The 25,796-nt window shown below is 37.5% G+C and overlaps 1 protein-coding gene across 1 annotated transcript in view; it reads left to right on the plus strand.

Annotated features, from left to right (window-relative positions):
• LOC131033164 (alpha-amylase 3, chloroplastic) overlaps positions 1–25,796 on the plus strand; it is a gene marked incomplete at its 5' end in the record, with an annotated part of 239,132 nt that overhangs the window by 69,101 nt on the left and 144,235 nt on the right. Inside the window, 4 exons of the mRNA XM_059222246.1 lie at positions 6,167–6,945; positions 7,148–7,337; positions 7,470–7,576; positions 19,874–20,123. Coding sequence (XP_059078229.1) covers positions 6,167–6,945; positions 7,148–7,337; positions 7,470–7,576; positions 19,874–20,123 — 1,326 coding nt within the window. The remainder of the gene's footprint in view (positions 1–6,166; positions 6,946–7,147; positions 7,338–7,469; positions 7,577–19,873; positions 20,124–25,796) is intronic.

Below are 25,796 nucleotides of genomic sequence, written 5' to 3' on the forward strand. Positions count from 1 at the left end.
CTGATTCGTCCCTGCGCTCCCTCCGACCGAGGGTCGGTGAATCACCTAATCGCTTGGTATTGACCACCCTGTGGCCTCTTCTCACCTTTATTGGGGTCTACGGGCATGAATCACTCAAGGCTGACCCAATTTCTTTTAAGGCAATGGCACCAAAATGTTTGCTGCTATATCTGATAAATCAAATACAGGAAATAATAATATACATGACAACGCATACTAGACACGACAGTAAAATATATCTTTATTCACACATGCACTTATTATAGACAAGAAGACCAGAGATGGTCGACCAAGGATTACAATTCACCTGACTATACCGTACTACCTTGGCGGTACACAACATATTTAAAGAACCCGACATTGCCGAGAGGTACACAATCGTCAACCAACTGACACATAACTACCTGAGAGTGACAACCCACTTATTACAATTAATTAATACATTGCCGGGTAACCAAAATTATCAAACATAACAATAAGCATTTTATGCCAACTACAAGGTTTACAATGAATTACTCTTTTAATTTCAATTCTAGGAATTATAAAAAACAGTTGTCCAACAATTTGAAAAAAGACAGTTTGTCAAACAATTGGAAAGCAAACTACATAACATATAAAATGCAAAATACTTGGAATAGGAGCTAATATATTTCATAGTACGAATGAAGGATGAACAATTGCTGCAAAATGAACTAAAAGTTTGGTGAACTGCTGAAGAGAACAACCAAATCATAGTTGTAGGAATCAACCACTTAATTGCTGCGACAAATAGGCATGAATAGTTCCAAAACCCAATTGATAGGGAGTGTCATACATAGTCTATAACTCTGAATGATCAACAAATTTGATATTGGAAGAGGGACGACCTAATAGAAATCTGTTATGGCAGCTATGAGTATTATATTTGTTGCACAAATTGGCCGCTAGGGCTCTACAATCCCTATAAACTCACAAATGGCCTTTCCTTCCTATGCGCTTAATGGAAACTAGCTATTGTGGGTGCGGCTAGATTGATACAGCTGATATACTAGAAGTATGACCAACTATAAACACAGCAAATGCTGATACAAATCTTCCAAAGTGGTGTGACCAGTTTGATGTAGAAGAAACTAACCAAAGGTACAAATATGACCAGCAATCACACACAAATCAATTTGGAAGAATGTGTAAAGTTATTCAATTGCAATACTTCACTCAAGTGTGGCCTTTGCATGAAATCACCGAATGGATTGGAGGGTTTTCAACCTCTATTCGGAACTCAAGGGTTTTCATCCTCAAGAGAAAATATGAACTCTGTTCAATCTTGAAAGAAGGTTTTGTTTTGCAAAACAGATGCATTTCTCTTTCCCAAACCCTTCTTTTATAGCTTTTTGAGTAAATTTAATATTATTTTCCTTTTTCACCTTTTCCCTCATGAAATTAATTAAAGTGTCTTTTTAAAATACTTTAGACACTTTTATCATTGAATAATTTGAATCTAAATTTCCTTTATTTAATAAAACATAAAGCTATCTTTTTAGATGAATTAAATTAAATTATTTTTCCTTTTGCAATATCCTAATAACCTACAAGAAAATTACAAATATGCTATGGGTCTTTTGCTGGCCTATTTTTTGGAAATGGGACATGACAGTCCTCCTGTGCTAGAATTGCTTAGGATGTTCCAAGACCTGCTCTTCTTCCTAGGTGGTATCCTCTACTATTAGAACCTTTCGTAGGACCAAATACTCCTTAATGCTTTGTTCCTCAAAGTTCATTCTCCCGTGTCAATAATTTTTTCAAGGATCAATAATAATTTCCCTTCATCATCCATGGGAGGTAATTTAGTTGTTGTAGTAATATGCTGCCCTAGTGCTTTTTTAGTTGGAGTTGATGATTGAACCCCACAGATCCCAACAATCACTTGCAAGCAAAATACTTGTCACAAATGGAGATCAAGCAAAGATAGGTTTGCTCAACAACTTGAGAATTGTATTGATGCATAAATCTGAATGAATGATTACGGTGAATGAATGTATGAATGCATATAAAAGCATAAAGATAAAGCCCTGGATGTAAAACCTTAGGTGAGGATTAAATTAGAACATGACAAGTGTCCTCATCCTATGCAATGAGACAACATCACCTATATAGTTTAATCTAATAAAATAAAAAGGACTCCTAAGTTTAGCTTAAATGTAATAAAGTAAGGGGACCAAATTAATTATTTAATGAGGCGATTAACCTAGTACTCTAACACCCCCTTAAGATTAGCCTAGGGAGAAGCTAAAAGCCTAATAATGAATGCAAAGATGGATATCTGAATGCATGAATGGATGGGTCCCAGCTATAAGGCCTGATGAGGTACCCATGTACAAAACAAATGCAATCTCTCATAACCGGAAAAAGGAGAAAACCTCATGGGAAAAATATCCTCTCCAAAAGAGAAAAAAGAAATAAAATGTATACATCTGACAAAAGAATGTAGGACTCGACATGTCCCCACAAGTATTGCTTCGATCACATTATTACAATCAAGACCCCCCCCATAAGAGAGAAAGGAAGAGGCAATGAATCCCACCCATAAGGAAGAAACCTCAATGCCACCAGTGAATGCTGATGATGATCAAAGAGTGGCAAAAATGTTCCTCCCCTTAGGAAGAAACAAATCTAATGGCCAAGGTAGAAGCAACTTCACAAAAAAAGTTGGGAGAAAGGACCTCATGATTTGTGCCATGGAAAACTGCTCAACTGATTGCAAGTCTGAATCAAAAGATGCTGAATCAATTGAAGCAAATGCAAACATCCTTACGGATACCTGTAAAACAACCTATGAAGGCAATGATGAAGTGATGACAGGTGGGCTGTAGTTGCCATCAAAGAGGAAATGAATATCCTCACGAATGTTGCCAAAGTCTGCAATGTGTGACTCAACGAATAACTCTGCAATGTATAGCAAGAAGTCATCCCTCAAAGCTGAAACTGGAAGATAACAAACATCCTACCTCTCATAAACCAAGCTAGATGGTGGAAGCACACATAGGTTCAAGTGACAAAATTTCTCCTTAGATATTTGATCCATTGTAGATGCATGGGAGTGTGAACCAGTCAATGGAACTGCTAAAGCAAAATGAGAGGAGGCATACAATTGAGAGGTATGATCAACTTTCTCAATTGCAATAATCTCTCTACCATGTAGGTCTTTGATAAGCGCTGAATTAGATGTGAACTCTATTGTCTTACTTGTTTCATTGTGTAATCCAGTAGATGGAAAGGAAATTGGAAGATAATGGACACAAAGTACATCATGAAATGTACCTGTTATCACAAAAGCTTGCACCCTTGCTAAGCTATCAACTCAGTAACCTTGTGAAACATGGAAACAACCCCGAAGTGTGGGACCTTGCGCGAGGGGGGTTGAATCTCCGGAGGAGGCCGACTTCCTTCTCAATCTAGGTGCAGTGTTGAACCAACTCAACACTTCTGACTTCTAAACCTATCCTAACAACTTGCAGAGGAAAAGGGAAGAGAAAATTGCTTGAAATAAGGGAGGTGATGCACCAAGAAGAGATTGTTCCTCTCCCCACCCGAAATGGCATAAGGAATCAACTGAAAAGCCTAAGAGATGCACAAGCTTCAATTGCATGAGTGACCCAAACGCATGTGTGGAGGGTGGAATTTTCTTAGTGTTAAGAGGGGAGAAGGATTCCCACAAAGTCACACTCAGAAAACCAATTAACATAGCGTACATGTGAAAGGAAACCACAAACATACACTTATAATGAAGGTAAGAACACATACACATCATACATAAGTGGAAGGAAGGCAAGAATAGAGGTTTTCAATTAATCATATGGCCAAAGGCCAATCTTACAGTTGCAGAAATGCAAAAGATTACAAGTCTTCAAGAGAAGAGAAGAGCATAAGAAAGCTCAAGGTAGCAGGGAGAGAACCCTTTACAATGAGGCTTAACAACCTTATATAGAAAAATGGGTTACAATGGTGATCATGACCCCTGCCTGTCAGTATGGAAGTGCAGGGAAGTGCATGCACTTGGCTTGTACATGCAAGCAACCTAGCCATACCTACAAAGCAATTCTGAGGAAGGTGGATTGACTAACCTTCCAAAGTCAGTCATGACATAAGTCATCAAGCATGGCCCCATACCTACCTTGATGGAAATCCTGCCAAAACATTTAATGCACCCTTGTGGCTCCACAAGGCAAGTGCACAAGTCGCCAAAACTATCGGAGCATTAAAAGCCTTGAGTGTCGATCACGCCATCCGGAAGTGTCGCCAATCGGAAGGAAGCTTGGACTCCCGAAGTGAAGAAGACAAGGGAAGAACTTCGGAACTTCGGGGTTCCGGAGTTTCGGGATAGAGAGAAGAAGAGAAGGAAAAAGCCTTTGGAAGCTCGGGGTTTCGGAGTTCCGGAGGAACTAGAGAGAGAAGGCAAAAGGGGAAGGAACTTCGGTTCCGGAGTTTCGGGGAGAGAAGGAAGAAAGGGGAGGAGGGAACCTCAGAACCTCGGGGTTCCGAGAAGGGCAAGGAAGGGAACTTCAGAACCTCGGGGGTTCGGAGTTCTGGGTAACTGTGCAAAGGGACTTTGGGACCTCGGAACCTTAGGGTTCTGGAGTTCCGGGGGGAAAAGAGAGAAAGGCTAAGGAGAGGAGGGGCTAAGCTAGGAAAGAACTTCAGAACCTTGGGGTTCCGGAGAACTGGAGAAAAGCTAAGGGAAGGAAGAGAACTTCGGAACCCCGAGGTTCCGGAGTTACGGAGAAGGAAAGAATGCGGCTAAGGCAAAGAACTTCGGAACCTCGGGGTTTTGGAGTTCCGGAAAAGAAAGAAGGAAAGAGACAAGGGCAAAGAGAAAAGAACCTTGGAACTTGGGGCTTTTGGGGTTTCGGGGAAGAAGAAAAGGCCAAGGGAGGAACTTCCTCCGGACAAGGCAACACTTCACACTTCATGATTCTTCTCTCCTTGATCAGTTGGGGCTGCACTGGTCCATGGAACATATCTCTGATCGGTTCTCACTGATGGACCAAGGGTGTCATAAAATGACAACAGTACCATCATCAACATCTATAAATCCTTTCCCAGTAATACTTATATAAGTGTTACTCCCCATCAAAATATGTGGTAGTGTAAGGCTCATACGAAGAGAACATACTCAGATGAAGCCATATGAAGGATGTTGATTCTTCTCCCCTTGATCAGTTGGGGCCGCGCTGGTCCATGGAACATATCTCTGATCGGTTCTCACTAATGGACCTAGGGTGTCATAAAATGACAACAGTACCATCATCAACATCTATAAATCCTTTCCCAGTAATACTCATATAAGTGTTACTCCCCATCAAAATATGTGGTAGTGTAAGGCTCATATGAAGAGAACATACTCAGATGAAGCCATATGAAGGATGCTACATGAAGGATGCCCTGTTAGTACACAACAAAATTGTTCTCCCTTTCTTTATAAACTTTAAGGATGGTTGGAATGTTATACAACCAGGGACATGATACTTTGATTCATATGAAGTTATGGAGTAGCTGACTTATGGCACACACAGCTCATGCCTAGGTAGGATAGGCTCAATGAGTAACTTTTGTAATGAGTAACTTGTGAAATAACTTATGAACTAGTAGCCTGATATGTTCATTATAGATTTTTTTTTGTAGGAATTTTCTAGTCCCTGATTATTGATGATCTACTTCACCTTGAGCTGCAATTTTGTAACCATCTTTGAATTTCAAGAGAAACATTTGTGAATAGCAGAATGATCATTGTCAATTTTACCTTAGCATATTAATATGTACAAAAAATGATATGTTGGTTATCCAACTTGTAGTTAACTTCTAGCACTTCTACCATGCATATTATTTCTTGTCCGACTGGCTAATAAGTCATCAGTCTTGGTAATTCTTGGGATCTGACAGAAATAGGTGATAAAATATTTAATCATGTGAGCTTTTCAAAAAATCTAGAACAAGAAAATTTTGATGCAACCATTCCAAACCTCTGAATGACACCTTTTAGTAGTCCCAAGTTTCTATAATAATACCATTAGATGCAAAATGGAGTTCAAAACCTCATCGGACATGCTAATTTTGGCCTAGAATAGATGTATTATTTATTGGAAATAGAACTCAAAGTTGACTATGTTTAAAATTTTCTTCTGTGAGGCAGAAAAAAGAAAATGAAATTGGAAGTTGGGGTGTACTTTGTCTTGATGAGGAGTATCAAGGTTTGCTTTTTGTGCTCAAACATAAGGAGGACAATACTTGGCTGAAGAACAGGGACGATGATTTTTATATTCCTCTGACAATAGAGAGCAGTCGGGTTGCTCAGTCCAATACTGGATTTTCCTCTCAAATAGATTGGACTCTAAAGGGCCAAGCAGAATTAGAAACAAAGAAAGACGAGCTGGATGGAACACAGAGAGGGGTACAGGAGTCGACCAATGTTGACATTGATGCAAGTGAGATGGAAAATAACAGTTTTGTAGAAACTGATACTAGAAACATTGGGTATAAAGATGCAGCTTCAATTCTTCTCAACAAAGAAATAAAAATCTTGGTTGAAAGACTTTTTGCTGAAACTAGTGGGTCAGTAGAAAGTACAACACGGGAAAATCTTCTTCAGGAGGTTGAACGATTGGCTGCTATTGCCTATAGTAGCTTTAAAGATTCTCCTTCTGTGCTTACTGAGGAACCTGAACCTGAACCTGCAGTGAAGGTATGGAAGCCTGAGGGAAAGCCATGCTCGGGGACTGGATTAGGAAATGAAATCCTTCTTCAGGGTTTTAATTGGGAATCTCATCGATCTGGAAGATGGTATCAGGAACTTGCTGGAAAAACAGCTGAAATAGGTTCATTGGGATTCACAGTTGTCTGGCTTCCACCACCAACTGATTCAGTTTCTCCAGAAGGATACATGCCACGTGACTTATATAATCTGAATTCCAGGTATTTATAGTAATATTCTGCCATTACTTAGTCATAGCTAGACATAATTCTTCTTAATTCTTCCATGTTCTTTAATCTTTCTAATAGTAGACAATAGAAACAAATGGAGAATCTATTTTCCTTTGCTACTTATTTTTCCTCAGTGCAAGGATGAATAAGTAATATATTCATTTGTTTCTTTATCTTTGATTGTTAATTTCAGATACGGAAGCATGGATGAATTGAAAAAAATTGTTAGATCTTTCCATGATACTGGAGTAAAAGTTCTGGGAGATGTTGTTTTGAATCATCGTTGTGCTCAATATCAAAATCACAATGGAATATGGAATATTTTTGGTGGACGTTTGAACTGGGATGATCGAGCAATTGTTTGTGATGATCCACATTTTCAGGTATAAAGATCATGATTATTTGAGTGAAGTAAAATTAAATTATAAAAGAACCAACCTGTTTGATTATTTGATCTCTGATTATTTTCATCCATAAATCTTTTTATGACTGGATATTGTACATATCATATATAGGGTGTGGGCAACAAAAGCAGTGGCGATTTTTTCCATGCAGCTCCAAACATTGATCATTCACAAGAGTTTGTGAGACGTGACCTGAATGATTGGCTACATTGGCTAAGGTTTCTATTTTTGTCCTCCTGGAAAACTAAACTCACATTTCTTTCTTCTTTCTTCTTGTGTCATAGATTTATTTATACTTAAATGGAACTGTATTTTAAGCTATATGCAGTAACACACAGAATGGGAGGAAAGAAAAAAAGTATAAAAAAAAATGCATTAAGTCAATCCAAAGAACAATGGGTTTCTCCTAGAGCTCAGGTGAATGGAAGAGAGATTTTTTTGTATTTGGTCTTGTCAGGTTTCAGTTGATTGCATTGCAAGGAGACTGAGTTGGGAGTTATGCTTTCTTTCCATTATGATGTTAAACTTTTAGTCTCAAATGCAGCTTGTCCATATTAATTTCCACTAACTCTGGCATTATACCATCTATTAAATTTATTTTATGTTTTCCATTTGTCAAGATTGAAAAATGCTTCCAATTCTCTGAGTTTACTCCTAGGTCCTTGATGTTTTAATCGAGTAATTTGAGAGGATTCATTAACTAAGCATATTAATCTATTCTCAGTGATTTCACAGATTTAATGCAATGTTTTAATCGAGTAATTTGAGAGGATTCATTAACTAAGCATATTAATCTATTCTCAGTGATTTCACAGATTTAATGCATTCTCAATATATATAGATAGATAGATAGATAGATAGATAGATAGAGAGAGAGAGAGAGAGAGAGAGAGAGAGAGAGAGAGAGAGAGAGAGAGAGAGAGAGATGTAAATGTGTTTCTTTAGAAGCCACTTGCATGTCTGCTTATTGGCCAAGATTGATGTGGTGACTCATGTTTATGGTATAGCTCTTGTCTGTTTATCTCTTGAGAACAACAGATGCACATTCAAAATCCCTTTGGCTTAGATATTAGCTACAATAGCCATGCTTTGAACTTCTCATAATCACTTGAGTGGTTGGGAAATCTATTCCTTGAGAGCATTCTAATTACATTGAAATCATTTGGATACATTGATGTCTGTGCAAATATCTTTTGATTGATCATCTGAATCTCTGTTGTATTTTCTGAAGCATTTATCTTTGATTACATTGAAAATAAATTTAATGCCATGAAATAATATGACAAGCTGAGAGTATTAACTTTAATGGTCATAATGATGCCATCTTTGAGATAGTAAAGACAACTAGCATATCACCTGTTACACCAACATGTGACAAGTTAATATTTTCTCCAAATGCATTCATTTCTGTTTAAATCAGTGTTTTGAGCATCAGTGAGTCTCTAGGAGGAATTGCAGATCCAAGTCCAATTCAGGTCTGTGAGTCTGCTGCATCGACTTGCAGACTCAGAGAGTCTGAAATGACCAGGTCAGACTCAAGCTGGCTCTGAAAAATCAGAAAATTAACTTTAGTCTGATAATGGGGGTTTTAGTTTGTGATTCCATTATGGCTAGAGCCCATCTGGACGAAGATGCATATCAGTTTAAATCTGCAGTGCCATGCCTGGAACAATCTTCCTCTCAAATGGTTCAATAAGTTTTTTTCCAGATCTTGAAGACCTGTGATCTTGACATCTGCTGCTATGCTGATGTGGCCGCTTAGTAACAAACTTCTATCAACAGTCTGCAATAACACTTATAAATAAAAGAAGGAATGAGCAAGGCTTTGACACCATATGGGAAAAAAACAATGAAAATAAGTAAATACAGAATGATTTTATCAATGAGTGCAATGTTTTAAAGTACATGAAATTTTTTTGTTTGTGTATTTCAATTTTTAGTGGCTATAAACTTATAATCATAGTAGCAAAAATCTTTAAAAACTTGCAGTAAATTGCTAATTCTTGGCACTTAAACTGGCTGGTGATCTGATTTGAATTGGATTGGCGTTTTCTTGCAAACTTGGGTACAAAATCTGAGTTAGAAAACCAAAAAAATCAACAAAAATTTGCGATTCTATCAAAAATTGTGATTTTCCTAAAAATTGTGATTTATTCATGAAAAACTTGCATGCCCAAGTTTGCCTTGTAAAATTGGTAGATTTTAATTTTGTCTCATTTTTATGTTGTAGTTTTTGATTTTGTAGAACAGATTTAATGTTTGATGAAATAGCATTACTTGAGACCAGAATTGACTCACATTGGATTTAATTGAATCAGTTAGGGCTCATATTCTTTAGCAGCCCAGCAAAAACCCTTCATATTTGTTCAGGTAAATCTGTGAAGGCCCTGAGGCTGTTTTTTGTTCTTTTTGAGTTTTTTAATTAATTTTAAATCCTAATTGTGAGGGTTTTAATGTAAAAGCCTAACCATTATGGTTTTTAAAGTTAAACCCTAATTGTTAGGCCCCAAGGTTTTACTTTTAAGTTTATTATTATGTAAAAGTTAAACCCCAACATTAAACTTAAAAGAAAACCATAAAGTTAAATGCAAAACTGTAACCCTAAATTATTTAAGGATAGAGTTAGCTTTTTTTAATTTTAACTTTCTTTCAACCTTAATGACTAAAAACTATTTTCCATCTTAGTTTAGTGTTAGGAATTTTTAATATTTTTTTATTATTTGCTAATCCCAACCCTAAATCCTATTTTTTTAGGGTTTAGGGTTAGGTATAACGATTCCTTAGGGTTTAGGGTTAGGTATAATGATTCCAAAAAGGAATTTAGTATGTACTAACCTGACCCCCCTAACTCCTAATATTTTAGGGTTTAGGTTACAGTCAGGAATTTAAAAAGTTTAGCATATACTAACTCAAACTCTAAGCCTAAATTTTTGGTTTATGTATTAGGGATTTAAATTTTTTTAGTATGCACTAAGTTTTAATACTAACCTTACCCTAAATCCTAATTTTTTTGTTTTAGTTTTTTCTTTAGTTTTTACCAACTCTAAGATGACTAGGAATTTTTAGCAACTTCTTGTATAGGGCTAGGATTTACATTCTATAATGTTTTTAAGTAACCCTAATGACTATATTTTGCATGTTTTAGGTGATCATGTTGTGAGAAAATGATTTTGCTTTATTTTGCTTGAGCCCTATGAAAAAAATAAAACAAAGAAGGCAAGGGTAATAATTGGACTTGTTGATGAGTGATTTATGACCACACCAACACATATTAAAATACCAAAGTATCTTATCCTCTCTTGAGCAAAATCCTGTGTATGCTAAGATTGTGAAAGGCTATGCATACAGGTGAATCCAAGGTTCTTCTCTATCGGGTCTTGACGTGTGGATAAGCTCAATAGTTGTTGTGATATGCTAGTAACACAAAGGGACTTACATTTGAATTGTTCTTCGCTTCTTCTGCAATGCTGGCTGGAACTTCTTTATTGGATCCATATTGCAATCGCATGATGCTTATTCTTCGAATGAACACAACTAAAATGAACTAAAATTAAAGGGGAAAGGGTTAGAAGGATCTAAACCTACTCCTAAGGACAATGATATCAATGGATAGTGCTCTAGTGGATGAATTCCAAATAAACCAAGTTCTGCTTCGCCAAGATCAACAACAACTCCACAAGAACTGGTGCAATCTTCCAAGGGTTATGCAAAGAATTTTCATATCATAATGAACACCATCATAACAAACAATGCACATTCAATGATTGAAGTTAAGCATCCATATAAAAGGTTGAGGCAAACCTTACACTGCAACTCATAATCAATAGGATGCAAAAAGTATGAGCCATGGAAATTCATCAAACACCATCGCATTCTCCATTAAAACCAAAGTACTTCGTCTAACAATTAAGAAATTGGAAGAACACCATGCACCAAGTTGAAATAAACATGAATCCACCACATTTTCAATGAAACCAAATTTTATTTCTTCAAGTCTTACAACAATGTCTTCTCCTTTCTTTGTTTAGTCCGGATTTAAACCACTCTATCTTTTGTTTCTCTGTCATTAGATCTTTTAACTTTTTACACAATTGAACTTTTTATCATAACTTTTTTATAGACTCATTATCCCCTTTTGTAGATTCCTCATCTTGGTAACACTTTCTGTCGGAATTGTTGAGGTACCAAAGTTTGCTAGGAATTCTCCATTGACTATGTCCTAGGTGGTTACATGGCTAGGGTAATTCTTTAATGTATAACTCAAGTTCCTCCTTCCTTAGGGACTCTACGAAGTCCAACAATCTCTCTTTATCTACAAACTTCCTCAATTTCTCCTAGATTGATTCTAATAGAAAACAATGCTCTACAACTTTAGTGGTATCTATTCCAAATACTAGGATCTTGATGATTGTATCCATTGTTTGGGAACTTTGTTTGGGATTTGGTGTTGTTTCATATTTTGATACTAGTTGTCCTATCGATTTTAGTGTTGTGGGTTTCTTCTCCTTTTTAATAGTACTTTGGGGATTTGATTCTCTACCCTTATCTCTTGCTAGTTTGATGTCAAAATATTCCTCTCTCAATATCTCGCTCTAAGGAGTATTTTGCTCATTGCTTGCTCCTTTTTGCTCTTTTTCTTCCTGCTTCTCCTCTTGCTTCTTTTCTCTTTGCTTTGGTGTTTTCTCTATCACAATTCTCTTGCTTATAAACCTTAGGGGGGATGGGTCCTGTTGTCATTTTATGACACCCTTGGTCCATCAGTAAGAACCGATCAAAGATACGATCCATGGACCAGCGCTGCCCTAGTTGATCAAGGAGAAAGCAGAAGAATTATGAAGTGTGAAGTGTTGCCTTGTCCGGAGGAAGTTCCTCCCTTGGCCTTTTCTTCTTCTTCCCTTCCTCGGAACACCGAGGTTCCAGGGTTCTTTCCCTTTGCCTTCTCCTATTTTCCTTCCCCGAAACTCCGAGGTTCCGAAGTTCCCTCTTTGTTTTCCTTCCCCGGAACCCCGAGATTTCGAAGTTCCCTCTTTGTTTTCCTTCCTCAGAACTACGAAACCCCGAGGTTCCGAAGTTTCTTCCCTTTGTTGCCTCTCCTTTCTTTCCTAGGAACTCCGGAAACCTGAGTTTCCGAAGTTCCTCTCTTTCTTTTCCCTTCTCTTTTGTTCCCCGGAACTCCGGAACCCGTTCCGAAGTTCCTTTCTCTTCTTCTGACTTCCTTTTCTCAGTTCCACCTTTTCCTTGCCTCCTTCTCAGTTCCTCGGAACTCCGGAATCCCGAGGTTCCGAAGTTTCTTTCCCTTGCCTTCTCCGGAACTCCGGAACCTCGAGGTTTCGAAGTTCTCTTCTTTTGCTTCCCTTCTTCCTTCTCGGAACTCTGGAACCCCAAGGTTCCAAAGTTCCTTCCTTAACCCTTTTCTCAGTTCCTCGGAACTCTGGATCCCCGAGGTTCCGAAGTTCCCTGCTGCTCACCTTTCTAGTTTCCGGAACCTCGGAACCCCGAGGTTTCGAAGTTCTTTCCTTGTCTTCCCCACTTCGGGAACCTGAGTTTCCGAAATCCCCAGACTTCTTTCTGACCGGCGTGATCGACACTCAAGGCTTTAAATGCTCCAACAGGTTTGGTGACTTATGCACCTTCTTTTGTGGAGCCATAGGGGTGCATTTAATGTTTTTGGTAGGATTTCCATCAGGAGAGGTACGGGGCCATGCTTGTTGAGGTGACTTATGTCATGTTTGCATGCTCTGACTTTGGAAGGTCAGTCAATCCACCCTTCTCAGGGTTGCCTTTTGTAGGTATGGCTAGGTTTGATTGCATGCATAGAAGTCAAGTGCATGCACTTCCCTGCACTCCCAGATTGACATGTAGGGGTCATGATCACTCTTGTAACCATTTTTTCTATATAAGGCTATTAAGCCTCATTGCAAAGGGTTCTCTCGTTGTTGGCTTGAGCTATTCTATGCTCTCCCACTTCTCTTGTATTTATCTTGCATTTATGCAACTGTAAGTTTGGCCATTGGCCTTATAATTAATTGAAATCACCATTCTTGCCTTCTTTCAACTTATATATGCTGTGTATGTTTCCTTACCTTCATCATAGTTGTATGTTTTGTGGTTCTTCTCTCATATATGCTGTGTTAAATTTATTTTTGAGTGTGACTTGTGGGAAATCTTCTTCCCTCTTGGCATTCAGTGAATTCTAACCTTCATACATGCATTGGGGTCACCCATACAACTGAAGTTTGTGCATCTCCTGGGTGTTTCAGTTGATTCTTTGTGTCATTTCAAGTAGGGAGAGAAACAATCTCTTCTTGGTGCATCACCTCCTTTTGTTTTAAGCATTTCCCTCTTCCCTTTACCTTTGCAATTTGTTAGGATAGGCTTAGGAGCTAGTTTTGAAGTGTTGAGTTGGTTCAACACCTGCACTTGGATTGAGAAGGAAGCAGGCCTTCTCCGGAGATTCAACCCCCTTGCGCAAGGTCCCACACTTCGGGGTTGTTTTGCTGAGTTGATAGCTCAGCAAGGGTGCGAGCTTTTGTAATAACAGTTTTTGGCATGCGCGGTGGGACCTAGTTCAACATACATGCTAAGGATTCAATGCTAATTCTTAGTGTTTCAGCCTTTAGAGGCAATCACCTTTCAAGCACTTGGCGACTCTGCTCAAAGTCCAGTTCTTGTTCATACGAAGTTCATAACTCAGGGGCCCCGGAACCCCCAGGTTCCCAAGTCATCGCAACTCTCACAAGTCTGGAACCCCGAAACTCCGAGGTTTCGAATTGTGCAACTCCAGAGGTTCGGAACCCCGAGGGTCCGAGGTCTTTGCTCAATAGGTCCACTGCTTGCTCATGACTTGTTGCAGCTCCGGATTTCATGCCTAGAATTTGTACAAGGGTGTCTTCTAGAGGTAGTTTCCAGTTCGAAGAACTCTCATCTTTAGGCTCTAGAAGGCGGAGAAGTAGACCTTCATTATCAACAGTTAGGGAGATCAGGGCTGTAAACACTCCATCTCCCAGGTCTCATTCTACCCCTCCATTTTCAAGACCGTTATTGTCAAGGGCTCCCACCACTCATATCAATAGACCATTGTTTCACATGGCAAGAAATCAGGTTTTTGTTACCTTCAATGGGGGGAGTCCCCTTATTTTGACTCAATGGAATGACATACCGGTGGCTGCGTTGAAGAGTATACCATACTTCATTGGTAAAACAGCTACTACGCCCATTGAGCACATTCAAGACATTGCAAACATCTGCTCCGTCCATGATATCACTCAGGATGATGTTGCTGTCAGACTCGTAGCCACGTCTTTGAAAGGCAAAGCTTTGTAGTGGTATAGAGGGTTACCATCTAGCTCCATTCACAATTGGGACGAATTGGGGGAGAGGTTGTGCAACCATTTCGAAGACAAAAGTGATCACATATCACTTGTGGAGCAGTTGACTACAGTCAAGAGGTCACCCCACGAGTTCATGGGAGATTTCAATTTCAGATTCCATAAGACATATTCTATTCCTGCTCTAGTGAAGCCATCTCCAAATCATGCCTTCTTGTATTATCTTAGAGCTCTCAACAACGATATAGCTGTCATGGTACAATCAATAGGTCGAGCCTCTTTACTGGGTGCATATGACATAGCCATAAGAGCAGAAAATTGTTTGATTCAGGCTAGGAAGATAGCTCCAAGGTCTCCAATGCCTCTCTTCCCAAAAGATCCTACTCAACAACCCACCTTGGCTCCTATCCCCATGGCGCCCGCAGGACAATCATCCGCACCCTCTACATCCTCCAATGAGCTCCATGAGGTCAAGGCTCTATTGCAAAACTTTAGCAATGAGTTGGTGACACTAAAGAGGCAGCAAGCCCAACATAGCAGACCTTATCAGGCACAAAATCAGAACTATCAGCAGAATAGGCCACCCTTTCAAGGGCAAAACCAATGGAGCAACGCCAGGCCTTTGAATAGTGTGAACCCCACAACTGCAAGCAACTCAAAAGCGATATTTCCAATGCAAAATAACCTCGCCCAAGAGCAGGATTGGTGTCAACCATGCAATCAGCCACGCAACCAAGGTGCATGCCAAAATGGAGGGTTTGTCCAAACCTTAGTGGTGTAGGATGAGCCAACCACTTCTGGCCAACAATATGACCCAAATCAGCCTAGTGTTGGTACTCAGGCTTACTTACAAGGGGATTCTACCTTTGTCAATTGGCAGGAGGCAGAATTCTGTGGTTTGAACCAAACAAATGGTGAGTCTATGCTGCAATATACAAGGTCAAAGAAGAGAGCCATGGAGGCTGCCTCACCTTCAACATCAGCCCAAGCTCCAACGCCTAATGTAGCTGTCCATGATACAAGCCAAAATACCATGCAGGGGAGCAAGAGGCAGGAGGAGGCCCAAGTCGTCCAAAGAGCAAAAGTAGACCTTGTAGCCTCAAAGGGGCCTCTAAAGTCATATGGTGTTCCTTTCAACATAGTTGATCAGATGAAGAAGGCCAACCTCAATGTCACTATGTGGGAGGCCCTTTCGATCCCATCTCAAAGGGATTTGCTTAAAGCGGCACTGAAGGACATTGATCGGTCAGGTGATGAGGTAGCAGTCAGCGGAAAGGCAGTCTCCACCAGTTTGGTGCAACCCAAGGAGGAGGAAGATTCAAGCAAGATCAGCAAACCTCCCCCTTTCTATCTCTCCTTAATCATAGGAGATAACATGGTTCACAACTGCATGATAGATTCAAGAGCTAGTAGCTTAGTCATATGCCTAAGAAGGTAGCTGATCTTCTTGGCATAGAATACGAACTTGTGACCAAAGGGGTGGTCCAATTAGATGGCACTTCTATTAAGACAGTAGGGGTGGTAAAAATTTGAAGTCAACCTTGCATGCATATCCTCAAATAATTTATAAAGTTGTGTTGTATATGTGTGTGTGTTTTATGAATGTTGTTCCCAGCCATATCCATATTTGGGGGCCTTGAAAAATATTATTATCTTGTCCGATATCAGAACTGTATCCATTTCCAAGTCCATGCAAATTTGAAAAATTATATTTAGAGGCCTAATTCATTTATAAATAGATAATCTTTTTTCATGACATTTATTTGTTATTTGAAATCTGCTAAAAACCAATTGGATTTACAGATTTCTTGTTTGGATCAGCAGTCACTGTTTTGAGCTTAATTCTAGAATCTTATCTTGAAATTACTTGATTCGAATTGGATTAGAAAGTATATTTAGAGAGATATTTTCACTATAAGCAAGTTTGCTCTAATTTACTCATTTGGGCCTTGAAATTACAATAAAGGAAAGCATTTTTCTAGGAGTGTTTTGACAGTTCAAAATGTTGCGAGAAAAAATTGAAGATAATTTTGAGTAGAAATATAAACTTTTAATAGATTGTGTAAGTGAGGATCATTATACATTGATGTTCCTTTAGTGAAAGGGTGGGGAAATATTTAGTGATTTAAATCTCCCCTTGTTATCTCTATACAATGCATTTAAATGAGTTAATCTTAAAACGACATGAACTAAAGGTATACCAAGTGAGGCTGGCTGACACTCGACTTTCTCTAAGAGAACTATTCTTGACATAACCTGGGTTCTGAGTGGTCTGCAAGTCTTGACACTTATCCTTGACAATTATGGCAAAAATGTAGGGTAAAATCAAGCTTTCATTGACTTTGGAGAAACACAAGGTTCATTTTAATTACTGAAAATGAATGCAATCTGAGCTGGGGAGTAAGATTGGATGGATTAATGATTATTAGTAAAGAGGAATGATTAATCTATAAAGAAATTTGTTGAAATCTGAAAACATTGGAAACGTAAAGTACTGAAAATTGCAACGTCTAAATGAAGCTAAAATAACCCTAGGTGATTAGATGTGCTACAACTTTAACAAATCATATATTAAACAATGAATAATAGAATGACACATACAAAAATACCAATGAACATTAAACCTAAGTCACAGGATACGGCGATTTTTATGGATGAGGTTTGAATTTAATTGAATTTCAAACTTCTATAAAAAAATCGAATTTAATCGAATTTCCTCTATAAAGCACTGCTATTCGCCTCTAAATACAACTCAGCTGGTCGTGGGTATTCTTTGTAAATGCTTTGTATCTATTGGGTCATGGGTGTCTGCAACTGCTGGGTCGCCCTCGGATTTTCTCCAACAAGGGTTGCTATTCTGATAATTTATTAGAAGTATACATATATTTAAAAATAAACAAAATTATAGAAGGCGAATTTTATCCGATTTTTTTTTTCGAATTTTTCCCTTGTCGAATTTCATCCGAATTTCATGGCTGTCGAATTCGAATTCGAATTCGAACCTTGTGACTTAGCATTAAACCATGCTCACACTGAAATCATTAAACAAAGATAGAAATATATACACACCAAACCAATAAGTTATCTATACTTGAGGAAACTTATCAACCAAAATCTTCCTGAGCAGGACCTTTCCTAGGAAGATTGGTGTGTGAGACCCTTTCTAGATTTGGATGTTATGCAGTGATTAGAAATGAAGTATAATTACTGAAATGGAAGAGTTTATATAATAAACCTGTAACAATTCTCTCTCTTTTCTTCAATAGCTAGATCCTCAAGCCTTTTGTAGGACAAAAAATGGATCGAAGGAGTTGCATTTGACAACTCAAATATGATTTCTAGGCAGGTTTTGTGCACATTAATAGCCCAAAAATTTAGGGTACAACATGCATCCTTTACAACTAGATGGTCAAGTTACGAGTCATTTGATCCTTTATAACAAAATAATCAAGTAACAACTCATTTGAAAAGTTCAATGATGCTTGTGAACTTTTGTATTGACTTTGTGCATGTATTGACACTTAAAATTTGCATTGGCATTCTAACCTAATATCTCCATATCTCCAACCACCACCATTTATCCTACATTGTTCCTTCACTAATTAATTAGACAAATTATCATTTCTCTAACACTTAAATTACAGTAATCATGTTTATTTGGTGAACAAAACCAACTTCCCTTGTTAGTTAATTAAATAAATCATTATTTGATTAATCAGACTAACCTTCTTCAATGATTAGTTAATTAAATAAATGCCTATTTAATTAATTAGACTGATGCAGGTTCCCCCTTTTTCATCTCATTTAAAAACAAATAAAAATCCATCACATGATTTATTTGCACTTCCCTTAAGCTTCCACTTGCTTGCATCTCATATCTCCATGCAAATTAAGGTAATTCTAACTATTTATTCACTTGATTTCATCATCCTTCCACTTGCATCCATCTAATCTATTCCTCAAATGTGAATATCTTCTAGTCATCTAATTTATGATCTAATCTCGACTGTCAACAATTATTCCCAAAAATCTATAAAACCTTCACTTCAAAGACATTTTTGGAAGTGCTTCAAAGATCATATGTATATGTTGCCAAATTGAGAATTTCTCATAGAGCAACCAACATCTCAACCTATCAACTTTTCATCCACATCCAAGAGTTCATCCAACAATCAAGGAGGTATAATGCTTGACTTTCTTTGACCATTTGTTGCATTATTTATTTCTTTGCTCGATCAGAGGTGTTTGGGTTTGATCTAGACTTGGAGTTTGTTTTGTGTGCATTTTGCTCGTTTTTCTTCTAGATTTTACCTATCAAACATTCCTTGGGATACTTATATTTGTTTTCTGACTTGTGTCTAGCCTTCCATTATTATCATTGCTTACTTGTTATTAGCTTGCTTGCGATATGTTCAAAAAGAGAAGTATGTGCAATTATGGTGTAAATATGTTTGTTAACAGTTCGTAGTCCTTTTGTGCACTTGTGTAAAAATGTTTGTTTAGTTCTTGGTTCTTATCTGTCTACTTTGTATTTACAATTGAATAACCTATTTATTGTCTTTTATACAATTACTATTGTATTCAGTATTGTGCTATGCCTCCATGGGTTTGCTTGCATGTTCCATATGTTATTACTTTAGATGCCAAATTGGCTCAAAAGTCACAATACATGAATTTAGCTTTACCATTTTGCAAGGAAATGTTAGGGTGCAACCGTGCAAATCATGGGATTTATGTATTAGTGTCCTCAGAATCTAATGCTAAATTTTCTTGATATGTTTGTGTGTCTATATTAGTTACTTTAACTGTGATTGTTCTCTGCTGAGAATGAATATACTCAAGGGTCAAGTTGTTTATGTTGACTGGACCATTGTGGTTCGTGTCAAATTAATATGCTTTAGTATTTTTACTTGTCATTTTCAATAATTCTCTTTTTCCTTTTTCCCTTAATTTTTCTTGTCCTTAAACACAGTTCATATTCCTTTCCACTACAATTGTTTCTTTGTTATTTCTTTTTCTTAGTAGTGTTCATGTTTTTAAAATTTGCACTCTTTAGACTTACTCTCATGTTATCATTGTCTTGCTTTTGATTTATGATTCTTTTATAATTATTGTTTCATTTTTCAACTATGTATGTATGCTAATTGTTGCAAAAGATAATGGCATTCTTTCACCCTGTTAATGCAGGACTGAAATTGGATATGATGGATGGAGACTGGACTTTGTGAGGGGATTTTGGGGAGGCTATGTAAAGGATTATTTACAAGGAAGTGAACCATACTTTGCTGTTGGGGAGTATTGGGACTCGCTTTCGTACACATATGGTCAGATGGACCACAATCAAGATGCTCATCGACAACGTATTATTGATTGGATAAATGCTACTGGTGGAAATGCAGGAGCCTTTGATGTCACCACGAAGGGTATTCTTCATACAGTGAGTTGAAGCTTCATGCCTTTTGTTGCTATACTATGTTCTAGATAAAATTTGATTTTGATGGGTATTAGATGAACAAAATTATTTCATCTATTTTAATTTCCATATCAAGTCTAAATTTGTATCATTATTCATCAGCAAATGGAAATCATTATTGTGAAGCCATAGCATCAAATTAGAATATTATGAAACTAGAATTATTTTTTTGACAAAAGGTGCAGAGCACCTAAAACAAGATTATGAAACTAGAAGTCGCTAAATTCCTTAATTTCTCTTTTTACTATATGATTTCTATTAAGTTTATTTCCAATTTAAATTCTGATATTTGAAGTGTCAATTTTTTGTATATGCCTTCTAATGCAATTTCCAGAGTTAGATGTGATCTGAAAAGAATTCTCATGACAGTTGGGAATGATATTTTCATTTTGGACCTCATTTTAATAGACTTACAAAATTCTTGATCTTGAATATAATATCCAAAATCCAATTGATTGTGTCATCCGGCTGTACCTGTGTTCTATTTTAGAACTTGAACATGTTTTAGAGATAAAGGAAGGAAGAAATTATGTTAATATTCACAGCTGACTACTCAATGGGACTGGGAAGTACAAGTTAGGATAGCCAAAAGGTGTATTACAAAGAAATTCTATGAGCTAAAAAGGTAACTCAAGAAAATAAATGAAAGCGGCAAGCTACAAGTGCTTGACCAAAAACCAAAAACAGGTAAATTCTATTCAAGTCAGAAAAGATATAGGCACAAACTAAACCATATGATTTGAATACAAAAAGCTCATGTGAAAGTAATGTTCCTTGATGAACATGAGAAGGGAGCTAAGAAAGATAGAGGTTGAAGACTATTGCTAGATCAAAGATGGCTCTAGTTCACAACAAATCCTGGACCATAGGGACCAATATCTTCATCATTATTTTATTAAAATAATATTATATCTATTCTATAATGGTCATCTTAGTTGTCGACTTAGTTGTCTTTTTTAGTTCGTTTAGTGTAACTACTGCTTTTATTAGAAGGCGTAGTTATCTTTTTAGCTTTTTTAAGTGTTTTAGCTTTTTAGCTTCATGTTGAAGCTTCAGTTGCACCATTTCTTCTTTTTAGAACACCATCTTATAATTCTCTTTATATACGTTGTATATTCATGAATAAAACATTCAATTATTTTTCATGGTAATCAGAGTGGGTTGATGGAAAATTCGTCAAGGTGCTACCTAGAATTTGTTTCTTGAAATTTGTTGGAGTTTTCCTAGGGTGTTTTTTGTGAAAGGGTTTTTTAGCTTGTTTTTTCTGTCTAAAGAAAATTGAGGGTTTTCTGGGTGAGCTAGGGTTTCTATTCCTTTTTCCACAGGTTGTGTTTGAGAGCTTTCGCCATGTGGGGTTTCTGAAGATGGACTTTTTGAGGGCTTTTGAGGGTTTTTGGTGTTGTTTATTCACGCATGACCCAGTATTTTTGGAGTCGAATACCCACGAATTGCGTAGGTCCATTCTTCTGGGTCTGTGACAATAAGATTTTGCAATTTTTATGCGACTGTTTCATGGGTTTATTTGGCCGTTTTGAAATTTCATGGGTTCTTTGTTCTGGAGTCGGGCGACTTACTCCCACAATTTCTGCAACGAATTTCAAGTTTTTTGTCCATGCGTCTAGGTTTGTTGAAGAAATCATGACACTTATTTGTCTTCCGCGTGGTGTTTCCTTACTACGCGACGAGGTGGCTGTCTCTGTGTTTCACATATTTTTTTGTGTTTTGGGTTCTACATCTAACTCTTTCGCAACGGTAGCATGATTTTCATTTTCTGTTTTCCGTTTTTTTTCATGGATTTCTCTTTCTATGTCAGTTGCAACGAGTCTGTCTTTTTACCTATGATGAGTCTGCAGGTAGCATGACGTGTTTTTCTTTACCGTGCGACGCCAAAAGGATTTCCGCTTTGCTCTTGACAAAGGCTTGTGGTTTTGACGATTTTTAGATAAATCGTGGGTTTTTATAATTTTATCCTTAAAAATTATTCGGGGTTTTTATAAATATTTTTTTCATAAAAAAATTATTGTGGGTTTTTTATAATTTCTTGTCCCTAAAAAAAATAAATTATATCTGCGGGTTTTATAATTTTTGTCCCTTAAAAAAAATATTTTTTAGGTTTTTTAATTTTTTTGCAACAAAAAATTAGTGATGGGTTTTCTGATTTTTTTGCAACAAAAAATTGTGGGAGGGATTTTATAATTTTTCTTCAAAAATTATCCGGTAGGTTTTCATGATTTTTCTTAAAGAATTGTTCGGTGGGTTTCACGATATTTTCCTGAAAAATTGCTCGTTGGTGTTTTCAAAATTTTCCTCAAAAATCATCTGTAATTCGCGAAGTTCGTGTGGGATTTTGGTTATCTGGATCTTACCGTTTTTCCACAAAAATGATGATATGTAACCTCAGATTTATGTGTTTGTCGATTTTGTCCTAAAAAATTGCAAATTTTCTTTTGAAGGGTTTTTGTTTCAAGGTTTGACAGTTTTCTTCACAAAGATCGTGCTTTGTTGCAGTCTGTTTTGGGTCACACCTGGAGTTGCTAGGGCGAACATCTGTAACTGTGGTATCTTGTAGTCTGTTTGGAGTTGCTGGAGTGAACAGTGCTCAGTGCTCTTCTGCAAAAGTTTTTGCGATTTTTGTCAAAATCGTGTCTATTGCTCTTTGGAGGGTTTGCCGATTTTTCCTCAAAATCGTGGTTTCAAGCTCAGTAGTTCACGTGCTACAGTTCTATAATTCGTGTGTGAGGATTACATCAGTTTGGACAACTTCTTGTACTCTTGGTCATTAACAATTTGCAAATCCTGGGAGGGTTTCCGTAGCAGCAGAGTGTTCTTTGCTTTTGTGATCAAAAGACCTGTAGTGTCTTCTGTAGGATATTGAGTACGATGACCATTAGGGAGGGCATTAAATAATATTATATCTATTCTATAATGGTCATCTTAGTTGTCTTTTTTAGTTTGTTTAGTGTAACTACTGCTTCTTTTATTAGAAGGCGTAGTTAGCTTTTTAGCTTTTTAGCTTCACATTGAAGCTTTTGTTGAACGGTTTGTTCTTTTTAGAACACCGCCTTGTAATTCTCTTTATATATGTTAATAAAGCATTCAATTATTTTTCATATTTTTTTTGGATGGGTCAAGAACAGGTGCTTAAGATTTATAGAGTAGAATGAATTGGGCTAAGATAGTGTGGATGAACAATATTGAGAAAAAGCAAGGTACACCCCCTGTTGGATATTAGAGTTGTTGGAATGTGTTGTTGTCATTGATGTCAACATATTCCTGTGTTCTTGCGCTTCGGTGTTGCAGAAAGTTGGTTTGGTTGGTATATTGAAGATATGCTGATGCGGATTTAAGAACTCAGAGATTAGTATCTTCAGTTGATTCAGCATGAGTTTCAATGTTCTGGAAGGTGATTTGATCAAGTTATGTGGTCCGGTGTGATGACTGGTTTTTCTGTTGGTTCTGTATTGCAGAGTTGTGATTTCTGGTTTGTATTGCTTTGGAATTGATTCATTATGTTGTGCGGATTTTGGAGAGTGTTTGGGATGTTCATGTGTGTCCTTAGTTCGAATGGTTCATGATTTGAAACTTCACAAGCGTATCTTTCAGTTTGTTAGTAAGTTATGTTAGTGTTCTTGATCTCCGGGAGAGAGATGATGGTGATCTGAGTTGTTGGAGTGGAATTCACGTTGCTTGTTGATGTTTCTCGATCGTGTTCTATCCTAGTTGCTGGTCCACATTGATCGTTGTGCGCGTTATTGAAGATTTTATTGGTTCGGTGGTATTCTTCGTGTTATACGACCTTCTGGCCGACTTGATGATTCTTGCGTGTTGCGGATGATCTTGGCGAGATATTCGGCGGTGTTGCATGTTCGAGGTTTTGATTTAGGTCCATGCTATGTCCTTGCTGACATTGTATTGGTTCGCATATTGATTTATGTACCGTGTGATGTAATTTTGAAATTAGGTCTTATGAGTTGAGCCGATCTTGAAATTAAGGTTGATTTGTATAAATAAGAGTGATAGCCATGTAATATGTGTGTCTGTGTTCTTTGAGAGTGTTGTATGTGCGAACAAGCGATTTGATCTTTCGGTAATGTGAAGAAGAGCAAAGAAGTGTTGTAGAGAAGACAATGTGCTTAATCGGAACTATGATCAGGCATTTGAAGTTGCTATTCTTTCAGTTCATGTAATCCGGATTGTTGTCCGATCTTTGTAAGGTAGTGAGCCTTCCCAGGGTTGTAGCCCTTTGTTGTTTTTTAGCAGTGAGCTCTAGGTAGTGTGCCTGAATGCACGTCCATTCCTCATTGTAATATTTACACATACTAAGAGTGTTATCATATTGTGGGTAGGTTCCCACTTTGGTTTTTCCCTTGACTGGGTTTTCCGCGTCAAAAATCCATGTGTTATGTGTGTTGTTGATGTGGTGTTTATCTTTGTTATTGTTGTTCTTGATCAGATCTTAAGTTGAGCTTAATTTGTTTAAGTTTGGTAAATACTAAAAACTGATTCACTCCCCTCTCAGTTTTCCTGCATTGCTGTTGCCAACAATTGGTATTAGAGCTAGATTCTCTCTTGAAGTTTGACCGATTGAGGAGATCCGGGATGGCAACTGTTGTTTTCAAGGAGAGTTTGAGATTTGATGGAACTAATTACACCATATGGAAGAACCAGATGGAGTGTCACTTGAAATTTATTGGAGAAGATTATTGGAAGATCACAAAGAATGTCTATAATGTTCCTCAGAACGGTTTTGTTACTGCAAATGAGATCAAGGATGCTGAACATAACATAAGAGCCAATGAAGCATTGCTGAGTGCCCTGACTGATTCAGAGATGACTAATGTGATGGGATTGCAGACTGCTCATGAGATTTGGGAGAAGTTAGAAACCTTGTATGAAGGAGACAAATGTGTGAAAGTTGCTAAATTGCAGAGCTTGAAGGGAAAGAATGAGTTGAATGCATGAGAATATGAGAATATTATCATGGGAGAAGATGAGAATATGCAGAGCTTGAAGGGAAAGTACGAGTTGCTGAGAATGGGAGAAGATGAGAATATATCATCCTTTATGGCTAAAGTGAATGATCTTGTATTAAACATCAGATGTGCCGGTGGAATCATTGAAGAAGATGAAATTGTAGCTAAAGTATTGAGATCCTTGCCTCTTGCTTACAAACACAAAGTTGCTGCTATTGATGAGATACAGACTGTGACAACCGTGACAAGAGACATGCTAGTTGGTAAGCTTGCTGCTTTTGAATCAAGTGAACTTGGAGAATCACATGCCAAAACTGAGACTGCATTTAAAGCTACTATATCCGGGAAGTAGAAGTATGATCTAGGAGAGAGTTCAACTAGGGTTTCCAGATATGAAAGAGAAATGAGAGAGATGGAAGAACAAGAAAGAGAATTGGAAGAGTTTGAAGCACTTATTGCCAAAAGATTGCCTAAGGGAGCCGATAAGTATGAAGGGAAGTTACCTTTGAAATGTTTTTCATGCAATAAGATAGGACATTTTGCTTCTAGGTGTCCGGAAAGAGCGGAAAGAGTGTCAAAGTATGATAAGCCTTACAAGCCTAATCACAAGTATAGATATCAAAAGAAGTGTTATGCTGATGAAGGTGTGACAGATGATGAGTCT

This window comes from Cryptomeria japonica, chromosome 6 (genome assembly GCF_030272615.1).
Source record: "Cryptomeria japonica chromosome 6, Sugi_1.0, whole genome shotgun sequence".
Taxonomy (NCBI): Eukaryota; Viridiplantae; Streptophyta; class Pinopsida; order Cupressales; family Cupressaceae; genus Cryptomeria; species Cryptomeria japonica.